Source organism: Salvelinus alpinus, chromosome 25 (genome assembly GCF_045679555.1).
Source record: "Salvelinus alpinus chromosome 25, SLU_Salpinus.1, whole genome shotgun sequence".
In the NCBI taxonomy this organism is placed as follows: domain Eukaryota; kingdom Metazoa; phylum Chordata; class Actinopteri; order Salmoniformes; family Salmonidae; genus Salvelinus; species Salvelinus alpinus.
Genome location: NC_092110.1, coordinates 20,516,072 through 20,530,262, shown reverse-complemented (window position 1 = coordinate 20,530,262; position 14,191 = coordinate 20,516,072). Strand labels below are relative to the sequence as shown.

Genomic DNA, 14,191 nt, shown 5'->3' with positions numbered 1-14,191 from the left:
TTTTTAATGCTTTAAGGACCCACTGTGATTTCAGTGTAACAACGCATAAAAACCTGTCCCATGTACCACATCTTAGCCTATAGTGTTTGCAGTCCATCTTATGATAAGTTACAATTGTTCTTTTCTCAGCAAAAATAAATGAACAATACACAACTAAGATATTTTTTTGGTCATTTATATTACAATTATTTGACAAATATTTATTGTAGGTAGAAAATGGCAAATGGTGCTTTGCGTTGTACAACACCCTCTCCATCTCCAGAGACCCGTTTTAGTGAAACCCCTGCCCCAGACATATAGAACATTTAGCATAAATTCTTTCATCATTTCAGCCCATGCAATAAGTCCAATGCACCTTTCGCTCTGTTCAAGTATCACTGTCTAGTTATTCAACAATAAACGACATCAGGAGGAAGGGTATAGCCACTGTGTGTGAAGGGTGGTTTGTTGTGACTGCCGAGAGGCTGGCTCACATGTCCAGGAGCAGCACTCTGGGGTCTTCTACCACTGCCTTGATCTTACGCAGGAAGGTGACTGCCTCTCTGCCATCGATGAGCCGATGGTCATATGTCAGAGCCACGTACATCATGGGGCGGATCTCCACCTGCAGCAGAGGAGGAGCTTCAGAGACAAACAAATACTGCTTCCTGTCCCTATACCACATCTGATAAGGAGGTCTCCTGAGATGTGAGTCTATATTATTTGGAGTAATTCAAAGTCTACAGAACAGAGCCAACACCCACCTTGCCCCCGATGGCCACTGGCCTGTCGAAGATGCCATGCATGCCAAGGATGGCAGACTGCGGAGGGTTGATGATAGGCGTGCCAAACATTGATCCAAATACGCCACCGTTGCTGATGGTGAAGGTGCCTCCATCCATGTCTTCCACGGCCAGCTCATTCTTACGGGCCTGCAAACAACATCAACTTAGAAAATGCACAACAGTCAAAACAAAGTACAGCAAAACAGCGCATATCCTTGTCCTCCTACTTTCTCCCCCAGCTCGTTGATGGTCTTCTCGATGTCAGCGAAGTTCATTCCCTCCACCCCACGGATCACAGGCACCACCAGGCCCTGGGAGACAGGACGAATGAGATATTCAGAGCTTTGGTTCATGTACACAGTTGAAGTCGGAAGTTTACATATACCTTCGCCAAATACATTTACATTTTCACAATTCCTGACATTTAATCCTAGTAAAAAGTCCTTGTCTTAGGTCAGTTAGGATCACCACTTTATTTTAAGAATGTGAAATGTCAGAATAATAGTAGAGAGAATGATTTATTTCAGCTTTTATTTCTTTCATCACATTCCCAGTTGGTCAGAAGTTTACATACACTCAATTAGTATTTGGTACACACATTTTCTATAGGATTGAGGTCAGGGCTTTGTGATGGCCACTCCAATACCTTGACTTTGTTGTCCTTTAGCCATTTTGCCACAACTTTGGAATTATGCTTGGAGTTATTGTTAATTTGGAAGACCCATTTGCGACCAAGCTTTAACTTCCTGACTGATGTCTTGAGATGTTGCTTCAATATATCCACATAATATTCCTTTCTCATGATGCCATCTATTTTGTGAAATGCACCAGTCCCTCCTGCAGCAAAGCACACCCACAACATGATGCTGCTGCCCCCCCCCCCCGTTTTTCCTCTAAACATAATGATGGTCATTATGGCCAAACAGTTCTATTTTTGTTTCATCAGACCAGAGGACATTTCTCCAAAAAGTACGATCTTTGTCCCCATGTGCAGTTGCAAACCGTAGTCTGGCTTTTTTATGGCGGTTTTGGAGCAGTGGCTTCTTCCTTGCTGAGCGGCCTTTCAGGTTATGTCGATATAGGACTCGTTTTACTGTGGATATAGATACATTTGTACCAGTTTCCTCCAGCATCTTCACAAGGTCCTTTGCTGTTGTTCTGGGATTGATGTGCACGTTTCGCACCAAAGTACGTTCATCTCTAGGAGACAGAACACGTCTCCTTCCTGAGCGGTATGACGGCTGTGTGGTCCCATGGTGTTTATACTTGCGTACTATTGGTTGTACAGATGAACGTGGTATCTTCAGGCGTTTGGAAATTGCACCCAAGGATGAACCAGACTTGTGGAGGTCTACAATTATTTATTTATTTTGATTTTCCCATGATGTCAAGCAAAGAGGCACTGAGTTTGAAGGTAGGCCTTGAAATACATCCACAAGTACACCTCCAATTGGCTGAAATGACGTCAATTAGCCTATCAGAAGCTTCTAAAGCCAACACATACTTTTCTGGAATTTTCCAAGCTGTTTAAAGGCACAGTCAACTTAGTGTATGTAAACTTCTGACCCACTGGAATTGTGATAGTGAGTTATAAGTGAAATAATCGGTCTGTAAACAGTTGTTGGAAAAACTACTTGTGTCATGCACAAAGTAGATGTCCTAACCGACTTGCCAAAACTATAGTTTGTTAACAAGAAATTTGTGGGGTGGTTGAAAAACAAGTTTTAATGACTCCAACCTAAGTGTATGTAAACTTCCGACTTCAGTTGTATTAGCCCTGTTGTAAATGTGTTAACAGTGAGTAGCCAACCATAGGCATTACCTTTGGTGTTGCTACAGCCACACTGATGTCCACGTAGTCCCTGTACACAACCTCTTTGGTGGTGTCATCAATTACTAAAAAGAGAAAAGTTATGAAAATAGGGTTTCAAAGTTTAAATACTGTATTAACCTCTTAAATGTAAAGTCCCTTTATAGTCCCTATAAAATGCAGCCCTCTGAGGAATTTCAAAATCCCGATGTGGCCCTCGAGCCAAAAAGTTTGCCCACCCCTGGTCTAGAACCTTTTATCCATAATGCAAACTATTGCTACCTATCTCAGAGACGAGACACACCGAGCACGCTACATTACATTGTAAACAGATGTCATCGCTTTAGCATAAGATGTGTTCTCAAGGGGGGGAAAAAGGTCAAAACTAAGAATATCGAGCAGGAAGATAAAAAGGCAGCAGCTCTGATTAAGTATACCGACATAGAAGCTTTGAATAAAATACTGGTCGGACTCAGATCAGGGGAGCGATTTGGACGAGTATTTTGACACGGCCGACAAAGATTGCTTTCTAGAAGGATTGGATCCACTTTTAGATCTGTAAGTAAATTATTTTCATAAATTTATAATAGCTAATTTACTATATGTATTATGTTTTTTATAAGTAGTCTGCTTTTTGTGCATTGGATTTAGTTTACATAAGCCTATGTAACAATTCATTTCATGTTATATAATTCCATAGTAGTTATTGTCTGTTTCATATTAGTTCATTGTTTGCTGTTCTAAGTTTCATCCTTGTAACTTTGGAGAGGCCACTAAACTCTCATGGCCATTTTTGCTTTGTGGTTCTCACCTCTGCCTTTGTCTCCAAAATGTTACTGTTTGCATTGTGTGTGTGCTTCACACCTATGTGAGTCACTTTACAGTAATGTGGTTTTGTAAATTTTGTCAACTGCAATTATTTTTGCCTTACAACAATATATCTCTTTATTTTATTTGGATGATGACATTTGGGAGCCACCAGTCAAGGTCTTCACCCCCCACTGCTATGTCAATCACCCCGTCTGATGGTTCTACATCCACTTTTCATAGACCTCTTGTAAAAGAAAATAGGACGAATGGTGCCACAAGCCCCTAACAGAATCGGTTTCCTCAAGACCAAGGTAAACGACATGACAAAGACACCGGAGAGGGGGACCATACATTGAAACAAGCTGCTTTTTGTGAAATGGAAGGACACTAGGGAAGTAACCATGCTCACCACACAGCATAAGGCATTCAATAACAGCCATGTCTCAAGGAGGGTGAAAAAGGAAGAATGTCCCTATTCCTGTTTCTGTGAAGAACTACAATGCCAGCATGGGGGGTGTCGACCTATCTGATGCTCTGATAGGCTACTACCAGGCCCTCCACAAGACCAAAAAGTGGTATAATACTTTTTTTTAACCACTTTGTGGACATTGCTACAGTAAATGCTTTCATTCTCCACAAGCAGATGGCCAAAGCAAAAGGTCAATCCTCTCTCTCCCAGTTGGCCTTCCGAGAGCAGCTGGTGTTGGGAATGGCTGAATTGGGGGCCCAAAGCAACCTCACAACCATCACAAGACCCCCCACTCAAGGTGAGTGCCACTATCCAACACACATGCCAAAAGAAAAAAGGAAGAACTGCAAGCATTGCACAAAACACAGGGGGGTGAAATGCCAGATCTTCTTTCCGAAATGCCAGTTTGCTTTTTGTTTCCTGGCAGAGAGGGACTGCTTCAAAGACCATCACGACATGCACAAGCTATGGTGAAAGTGAAATCTAATCATCTACACCAGGGATGTAATACGAACACCATTTGTAAATAGTTCAGCTTATTTCAAAACATTTTTTTTAACCTTTTTTAGTGAAGGACGCGTGTGTAAGCAAGTTTGTGTTTGATAAGAAATGTTTATATTTTTTGTACGTATATCTGTTGCTTTTATATTGTTTTTGTAAACAGTTCATTTGTATGTGGGACCAATACATTGGATATGCCTAGGCTAAATGTTCAGGCACTTTGGAGAGGTTGAAAAAAAAAAAAACACTTGGATATCCTCTGACACCACCACAATGTTTGAGAGAGGTTGATGTTGTAGACATGTAGTTTTTATAGTGAACAATAACTTTTAGGCACATCCAGGGTGCAAAAACAGTGCAATTACCATATTCAGACACTTTGGAGAGGTTGAAAGGACTTGAATGTACCCTGGATACCCCATAACACCACCACAATGTTTGAGTGAGGTTGATATGGTAGAAATTGTGTTTTATACTGAACAAATAGCAGTTAGGGATTGCAAATATGTAATAGCACTGGAATTATCTAATTTACAGACATATGCCACTTTGGAGAGGTTTGGTATTTGGAATTTTATTAGGATCTCCTGCTGCTAAAGCAGCAGCTACTCTTCCCGGGGTCCACACATAATACAGAATGAACATTAATAGACAAGAACAGAACTACATCAATGTTTTAAAAGGCACACGAAGCCTACATATCAATGCATACACACAAACTATCTAGATCAAATAGGGGAGAGGCATTGTGCCGTGGGGTGTTGCTTTATCTGTTTTTTGAAACCAGGTTTTCAGTTTATTTGACCAATATGAGATGGAACGGAGTTCCACGCAACAATGGCTCTATATAATACTATATGTTTTCTTGAATTTGTTCTGGATTTGGGGACTGTGAAAAGACCCCTGGTGGCATGTCTGGTGGGGTAAAGGACACTTGGAAACGTCCCATGACCACACCTGACACCACTTACTAAAACATCTGCCCATTTCTAGTTGTTAGGTCTATCAATCCCATTTTTCCCCCTGATAGTGGCACATGTTGTGGAAGCCATCTGATGTGTTTCCAGCTCTGGGAATCAATAACGCACGTATTGCTTGTCAATGAAATATGACTTTCAACATTTAAAAAGGTTATTTTGTGTGTGATTGATCTTGTGTATTCTGAACTATGTAACTCCTATCTTCTGATCATTTCCTCACAATCTCCCAGATGTCTTCTTTCCAAATATACCAAGTTGTTGCATATCAGAATCATGTAATTACACATGAATAGCAGTTACTTTTGGGTATGTCTATTTAGGCGAAAATCTAACATTTTGCCATTACATTTAAGAGGTTAACTAATGAACTTTAAATATTGATTTAGCTTCTATGATTCACTTCCTTGAAGCATATAGTGTTTTTTCTCTGTGGGTGGGGAAACCCACAGACAATTTTAGACACTAATGGGTTAGCAGTGAAGATCAAACCTACTTGGCTATGGTTAGTTTAAATAGGCCAGAGAGGCCTAGGTGGAGTACATAGGTACACTGTGGTTCTGAAGGTTGTCTATGCAAGAGGCAAAACGTATGTTTTTTTTGCCATATTCAGATGGATGTGACTTTGGGTAAAGGAGAGCATACCTCCGTTGACGGAAGGTTGGTCCATCAGAGCGTATGCTGAAGCCTTGACAAATGCAGACATGAAACCCAGCTTGATGTTGTGTTTCTTCAGGAAAGCGTCTTTGTATGCCTTCCTCATCTCACTGATGTTGCTGTGGACAGAAACGAGACCAAGTCAGAATGCTGCTGTCCTAACCAACACCCAGTATATGTACTTATTTTCAGGAAAATGTTACGTAATTGACAATACTTAAATACATTTTTCATAGACATCTCTGATATTGATTGACAGCACAAACATGCATTACTCTCTCAATATTTTCAACCAAGCTTAAAAACCAATACATATTTTTCTGTCAAAGTTCTGCTTCTCCAGGTCATGGTGATTGAGTGCCATTGACACTGGGCTGCTAATGTTACACCATTGCTCATTTCTCTTCTGTATGATGAAAAAGGACTCTTATATCTCACTTTTTAATTGTTTGTTTTCCTGTCTCTAACCCGGTTTAAACTCTAGGGTTTCTCCGCTAACGGCATTAGCCCCTCCCAAGACACGCACTCTCCGAGAAAGGAGAGAAGAAGCGATAAAAATCTTCACTTTCCAAACCCTCTAAATCTTATTGGCCTGTCATAAAAGCCCATATCGGTTGAGGCAGCTCGTCCACTCAGAGCGCAGGTCTCTGTGGGCCCCAGTAGATGCTCTGGCCTCCTGCTCTAGCTGCTCCTTCGGCTCCAGATGAGTCCAGGCCTGGAAGTCTTCCTCCAGACCATCAATGCCAATTCAATTAAGATGCACAGAAACCCCTGAATAGCTGAAAGCTGACACCACACATTTACACAGAAAAGAAATCCTCAAAGTTTCATCTTCAGCACGGGGGGGCAAACATGAGCACTAACATTTCCTTGTAAATTAATAAAGCCTCGTTTTAACAAATCTTATCTTTGTTTTCACCAACATTAGGACCAAATATTTACATTCCATCGTTTAAGAGAGGATCAGGTTTCAAAAAGGTTTTCCTGTTGAGCAGATCCAATCTATAACCATTGTCTGTAGGCCTCAGCTTGAATAACATAGAGAAGTATAGCATTTCTTTACTTTTGACCTTACTTTATCCAGACTATTATTTTAGATACAGGATTTACATTTCCAGATAACATATATAATCCCTAATATAAAATGTATACATTAATATAAGTGAATCTGTTTCACTGAAAGTGTACTGCTAATGTTAAATATGTGGTGGATGAGTAATCATCTCCCTTAAGAAGAACTTCCTATCTAATAATGTTAATAGGGATATAGGGCAACCTATTCTGTTATTTCCTACCTCATGTCGACCTCATTAAATGTTGTCAACATAGCGCAGGTGTTCTGGGCTTCCTTCAGTCTCTGGGCGATTCTCAGACGCATACGGTTCATCTTCACCTGAGATAAAAAAGAAAATAGAAAAACTATTTTAAGAATTTCTCAAAATATATTCTCTGAAGAAAATTTTTAAAACACTGCCACAACAGCTATGCATACTAGCAGATACAGTTGATTATTATTTTTTGCTTAATATACCAACTCCACCTACGGTCTGAGCTATTGTGAATAACATGGGTGCTTTACTGCAGTATTTCGTGATTACGATCCCTCACCCTGTGCTCTGTCCTGGCTGGTATCCCCCTTCCATCTGCAACAGCGGCTGGGGCAACAGCGGCTGGGGCAGTAGTGGGTTTGATGGCTGAAACTGTGTCAGACAGACAGGGGAACAGGAGCTGTTAGTACCTCGCCACCTCCATTTAGCCATTAGCAATTGTCACTGTCAACAGGCAAGGGCTAAGTGATTTATTAACGAGATGCTCGTTCTAGGTCCCAGGAAACAAAGAGATCTCCTGTTTGATCTAAACAATGAATCTTGATGGTTGTACAGTCGTCTCAAATAAAACAGTGAAGGACCACAACGTTACTCTGGACCCTGATCTATCGTCTGACGAACATTTCAAGACTTTTTCAAGGGCTGCTTTTTCCCCATCTTCGCAACATTGCAAAAATCTGAAACTTTTTGTGCAAATAAAAGCTATTCCATGCTTTTGTCACTTCTAGGTTAGACTACTGCAATTATCTTTCTCTCAGGCTACCCAGATAAAGCACTAAATAAAATTCAGTTAGTGCTAAATACGGCTGCTAGAATCTTGACTAGAACCAAAAAATGTGATCATATTACTCCAGTGCTAGCCTCTCTACACTGGCTTCCTGTTAAGGCTAGGTCTGATTTCAAGGTTTTACTGCAAAACTAAAAAGCATTACATGGACTCGCTCCTACCAATCTCTCTGATTTGTTCCTGCCGTACATAACTACAGGTACGCTACGGCGATCACAAGACACAGGCCTCCTTATTGTCCCTGGAATTTCTAAGCAAACAGCTGGAGGCAGGGCTTTCTCCTATAGAGCTCCATTTTTATGAAATGATCTGCCTATCTGAGAGATACAGACTCAGTCCCAACCTTTAAGTCTTTACTGAAGAATCAGCTCTTCAGTAGGTCCTATGACCTGATTTTCCTGTCATGTTTTGGGCCCCTGGGGCTCGTGCGGTGGGGAAGATTTTTGTGGGCTATAGTCAGCCTCGTCTCAGGGTAGTAATTTGGTGGTCTGCTGATAGCCCACTAGTGGTGTGGGGGCTGTGCTTTGGCAAAGTGGGTGAGGTTATACCCTGCATGGTTCGCCCTGTCCGGGGGTATCGTCAGACGGGGCCACAATGTCTACAGACCCCCGCTGTCTCAGTCTCCTGTATCTACGCTGCAATAGTCTGTGCGGGGGGACTAGGGTCTGTGCTATCTGGTGTAATTATCCTGTCTTATCTGGTGTCCTGTGTGAATGCAAGTATGCTCCCTCTAATTCTCCTCTTGTTCTCTTTTCTCTCCTCTTAACGATGTTTGAACATCTTGAAGAATGATCTGGCCTTTACGGCCATGTACTCTTATAATGTCCACCCGGCACAGCCAGAAGAGGACTGGCCACCCCTCAGAGCCTGCTTCCTCTCTAGGTTTCTGCCTTTCTAGGGAGTTTTTCCTAGCAAACGTGCTTCTACATCTGCATTGCTTGCTCTTTGTGGTTTTAGGCTGGGTTTCTGTATAAGCACTTTGTGACATCTGCTGATGTAAAAAGGGCTTTATAAATGAATGTGATTGATTGATTAACCTGGTGTGGCAGAGATGGCAGTTCCTGGCACGGGTGGCATAGTGGAGGGGATGGGGCCCACTGCAGAGGGAGCAAAGGATGGAGGTGTGGCAGCAGCAGGGGGTGGAGGGCCTGCTACTGCTGCTGATGCTGGGGCCTCTGCAGCTTGGGCAGCAACAGCTGAAGAGAGAAAGTTATAAGAATGTGCATCAGGCAAGATTAACACTAGACAATAGCACATGTGTTTGCAGTGTAGATAAATATTATCTAATACCTCAGTAAACAACATCTACCATGTGTCTTGAATTGATGGAATTTAGAAGATTTTTTTTATTGGGTCCTCCAACATTAACATGCCACAATCAGATCAGAACAGTGTGCCGACCATACACCTGGTAAACTCAGTGGTACTGACCTCCTTTCCGGAGTTTGAAGAGAGCCTGTCCTCCCTCGACCTTCTCCCCATCAGGGACCAGTAGCTCCTCAATCACCCCAGCAGCAGGAGACGGCACCTGCACTGATGTCTGTGGAGCAAGACAAAGCATTGCAGACCATGCATGATACAACAAACTATCCATGGATCTGTTATTAACAAAAAACAGTCAACCGTATTAGTCTATTAATATATAAGGAGGTTGTAAAAATGGCATTTCAAACAATAGACTTCCAGAGCGGTCATACCTTGTCCGTCTCAATTTCACAAACCACCTCATCCTCTTTGACAGAGTCACCAACCACTGCAAGGAGAAGGTTACATTTAGTGTGGCTAACAGAGAAATATTTACCCGGCTGCAACAGACATCTAAATGAGCACAAAGAACAGACACAAATAAAATAAGCCTAAGTTACTTTACCTTTCTCCCACCTCACATCCCCCTCTGTGACTGACTCCGCAAACGCAGGTGTCTTTACTGTGATAACTTCATTCCCTAGAAGACCACACAATATTGACTTCATACAACTCCTGTAGGGTTATACACATTACTGCTTAGATCACAAGGGTCAAAAAAAGGGAGAAGAGTCGAAGCCGATACATACTGCAAGCTGAAGACGTCTTGAAGTATCTGATTTGGAAGACGCTGGACCTGGCTTCGCATTTCCTACAGATAAATAAAAAGTGTCAATATAGAAAGTCCAACTGCACAGTACGAGGCTAAAACACAGGTGAAGCCATGCTCTAATGAGAAGACGGAGGTCAATGGTGCATTGATAATACTTACGCTGGGTTGTTGACTGTGACACTACGGCTAGCTGACAGTCCTGGAGCAGATGACAACAGTAAATCACTCCCTTCTCGTGCAGAATCTAAAACGACTTCATACATGCAAGAGCTGGGTTGAACTACCGTGATTTACAGTGCCTTCGGAAAGTATTTAGACCCCTTGACTTTTTCCTCATTTTGTTACATTACAGCCTTGTTCTAAAATAGGTTAAATAGAATTTCTTTCTCAGCAATCTACACACAATACCCCATAATGACAACACGAAAAAAGGTTTGTAGATTATTTTGCGTATTAAACGTATTAAAAATAAAAAACATACCTTATTTACATAAGTATTCAGACCCTTTGCTATGAGACTCGAAATTGAGCTCAGGTGCATCCTGTTTCCATTGATCATCCTTGATGTTTCTACAACTTGATTGGAGTCCACCTGTGGTAAATTCAATTGATTGGACATGATTTAGAAAGGCACACACCTGACTATATAAAAAGGTCCCACAGTTGACAGTGCATGCCAGAGCAAAAATCAAGCCATGAGCTCGAAGGAATTGTCAGTAGAGCTCCGAGACAGGATTGTGTCGAGGCACAGATCTGGGGAAGGGTACCAAAAAATGTCTAGAGCATTGAAGGGGTGAAGTCCCCAAGAACACAGTGGCCTCCATCATTTTTAAAATGGAAGAAGTTTGGAACCACCAAGACTCTTCCTAGAGCTGGCTGCCCAGTCAAACTGAGCAATCAGGGGAGAAGGGCCTTGGTCAGGGAGGTGACCAAAAACCCGATGGTCACTCTGACAGAGCTCTAGAAGGACAACCATCTCTGCAGTACTCCACCAATCAGGCCTTTATTGTAGAGTGGTCAGACAGAAGTCACTCCTCAGTAAAGAGCACATGACAGCCCGCTTGGAGTTTGCCAAAAGGCACCTAAGGACTCTCAGACCATGAGAAACAATATTCTCTGGTCTGATGAAACCAAGATTGAACCCTTTGGCCTGAATGCCAAGCATCACATCTGGAGGAAACCTGGTACCATCCCTACGGGGAAGCAGGTGGCGGCAGCATCATACTGTGGGGATGTTTTTCAGCGGCAAGGACTGGGAGACTAGTCAGGATCGAGAGAAAGATGAACAGAGCAAAGTACAGCGAGATTCTTGATGAAAACCTGCTCCAGAGCGCTCAGGACCTCAGACTGGGGCGAAGGTTCACCTTCCAACAGGACAACGACACTAAAAACACAGCCAAGACAACGCAGGAGTGGCTTCGGGACAAGTCTCTGAATGTCCTTGAGTGGCCTAGCCAGATCCAGGACTTGAACACGATCGAACATCTCTGGAGAGACCTGAAAATAGCTGTGCAACAACGCTCCCCATCCAACCTGACAGAGCTTGAGAGGATCTGCAGAGAGGAATGGGAGAAACTCCACAAATACAGGTGTGCCAAGCTTGTAGCATTATACCCAATAAGACTCGAGGCTGTAATCACTGCCAAAGGTGTTTCAACAAAGTACTGAGTAAAGGGTCTGAATAATTATGTAAATGTCATATTTCAGCTTTTAATTTTGTATAAATTTGCAAACATTTTTTTTTTTTTTTTAATCTGTTTTTGCTTTGTCATTATGGGTTATTGTGGGTAGATTGAGGGGGGGAAACGATTTCATACATTTTTGAATAAGGCTGTAATGTAACAAAATATGGAAAAAGTCAAGGGGTCTGAAAACTTCTAAATGCACTGTACATGCGGTTTCAAAACACACTCACCTGACACAGCCTGCCGTGCCAATACATTGTTTCCCTGTCATAGAGAACATCAACCTGTTAGCTATCAATATAAAGTGTTTATTAAACAATTCTAAATAATATCCTGATGTGATGTTGTTCAGGTGGTTTACAGTACAATTCAGACATAGTTTTAAAAAGTTGGAAGTACTCAGATTGCTCATATCATATTCCCCTCTTCCAAAACAAGGGAGTGAATATGCATAAAATCAACATGTATTTGTTACCAAGGACCATGTTTTTACAACGTCCACATGCAGGGTTCCAACTTTCACTGGGGTCATGCCGCCCCCCCAGTTGTATCATTGGAATGTGACACAAAACTAGTCAACAGTTTGCTTTAGGACCATGCGGATGCCTCCAAGCAGACGGGTAGGCTGTTTGGAGTGTTAATCCGACTGGATAAAAAATATATAATTTATGTCTCACCCCAACTTCTAACGTCAAAGTTGCACCCCTGTCCACATTAACAGTCTGACAGACAAACTGGTACATACTGTTCTGTACCTCCCAAGTCAAAGGTCAGTGTAGTCGTGGTTGGGGAGGTCAACATGTGTGTGTTGGACCAATCAGTGAATTCAACACTTGGAAACAATGTAGACATAGGGTCAACTACATTATCATACTACTATAATTGAATATATGACCAAGTGAAAATAGACTGAATAGAGAGCTATCTGTGTGTGAAAGTTCAACTTCAAACCGGTCTGTTTATCTTATGCTAAGATTGGACAGTCAATAGAGGGGTGATGGAACTTTGAATAGGGAATTCGAACATCATGTGCAATGTAACGTTAATCTCAATAAAAAATGACATAGTTCAAGATATATATAACTAACTTGCTAGGCCACGTACAATAGTCTTTATCATTAACGTTACACAAATAGTTACCGGTATGTGTGCTAGCCAAAACTCTCAAATGACCTCAGATTGTTTCCAAGAGGCAAGCTAGCTAAATTAGCTATCCAAATAAACCACTGGTTGACTAACGAACAAGCTAGCGCGTAAAACCAAAATGTCAGCTAACAAATCAGATTAACGTTAGCTACATGGGAGAGACTACTTTAGAATTCAAAATAGGTTTGAACCAAACAGGGTGTCAGGCTGTCCTTGGTTTGACAATGCGAAGAAGGCCTACCATGGCCTACTGCTCGCACCGGCGGCGCCACTCTCTAGCTAGCGAGCTAACGTTAGCATTGGCAGCAGCATGGATGAATCTACGCATGCGATCACAGAAAACACTCAAGCTTGCCAGTGGTGTAATGCTTACCTGACTAATGACAGCGATAAAACGGCTAACATTCCGGGTGACACACCGGGAGTGGGATAACATGGTGGCTGAAATGACAGAAACCTGTCCGCAGAAGGGAATCTCCTTCAGCAGGCCAAGTTGGGTCGTCACTAGTTACCGCAGTCACAAAGTCATGAACCCCGCCGATTTCTAAAATGTATCTTGTGATTTCTTCAGAAACACCGGGATACATACAATAAGCATACAAACAGACAATGATAACATACAACAAATTACAGGTTATACAAATACCTTAAAAGATACACACGTACTTATTGTTTTATCAGCTTTCTTATTGAAAGAATGTAGAATGGTCTTAAAGTACTGCTCGAATTCCTTATAGAAAACATGGAAGAGTGTTTTTTTATTAGTGAATTTATAAAACCATAAATATCTTGCCATAATTTCTTTACATGTAGACAATGCCAAAATAAATGCAAAACTGTTTTTGGATGCTCAACACAAAAAACACAGTTAATGTGCATGTGTTTTTTGAGTTTCTTCAGGTAATGTTTCGCAGGGTAATTTTTTTTACGGCTGTGGTAACTAGTGGAAACCCAAAATTGCTAGATCCAGCGGAAGCAGTGTGGGACTGGGAGGAACCAGCTAAAGTGGGGAGTGATCAAAGGCTATCCCAAAGAGGATTCACTGTGGAAAAGCTAGTGGCATGAGTGGGAATGAATGAGCTACAATAAAATAGCTTAATGTATGTTTTATATTTACTCATCTAGGATTGGCTAAATATAATTGCATAATACGATTATACATGTGTATTTTTATGACAGT

The 14,191-nt window shown here is 41.7% G+C and overlaps 1 protein-coding gene across 2 annotated transcripts; it reads right to left on the bottom strand.

Annotated features, from left to right (window-relative positions):
* Window positions 1-159: 159 nt before the first annotated feature.
* LOC139553596 (dihydrolipoyllysine-residue succinyltransferase component of 2-oxoglutarate dehydrogenase complex, mitochondrial-like) lies at window positions 160-13,563 on the bottom strand. 2 transcript variants are annotated; one of them, XM_071366098.1, is made up of 15 exons: window positions 13,385-13,563; window positions 12,096-12,129; window positions 10,340-10,433; window positions 10,158-10,219; window positions 9,974-10,048; window positions 9,801-9,856; window positions 9,535-9,643; window positions 9,141-9,299; window positions 7,597-7,688; window positions 7,284-7,381; window positions 5,977-6,107; window positions 2,587-2,660; window positions 992-1,075; window positions 744-911; window positions 160-604 (listed from the first exon to the last, which is right to left on the bottom strand). In XM_071366098.1, exons 1-15 carry the CDS (start codon window positions 13,445-13,447, stop codon window positions 470-472), a joined length of 1,434 nt encoding a protein of 477 aa, XP_071222199.1. In that variant the 5' UTR covers window positions 13,448-13,563; the 3' UTR covers window positions 160-469. The 2 variants fall into 2 exon arrangements, with proteins under 2 accessions (XP_071222199.1, XP_071222200.1); XM_071366099.1 differs by having other exon boundaries at window positions 10,340-10,379; window positions 13,385-13,536.
* Window positions 13,564-14,191: the final 628 nt, after the last annotated feature.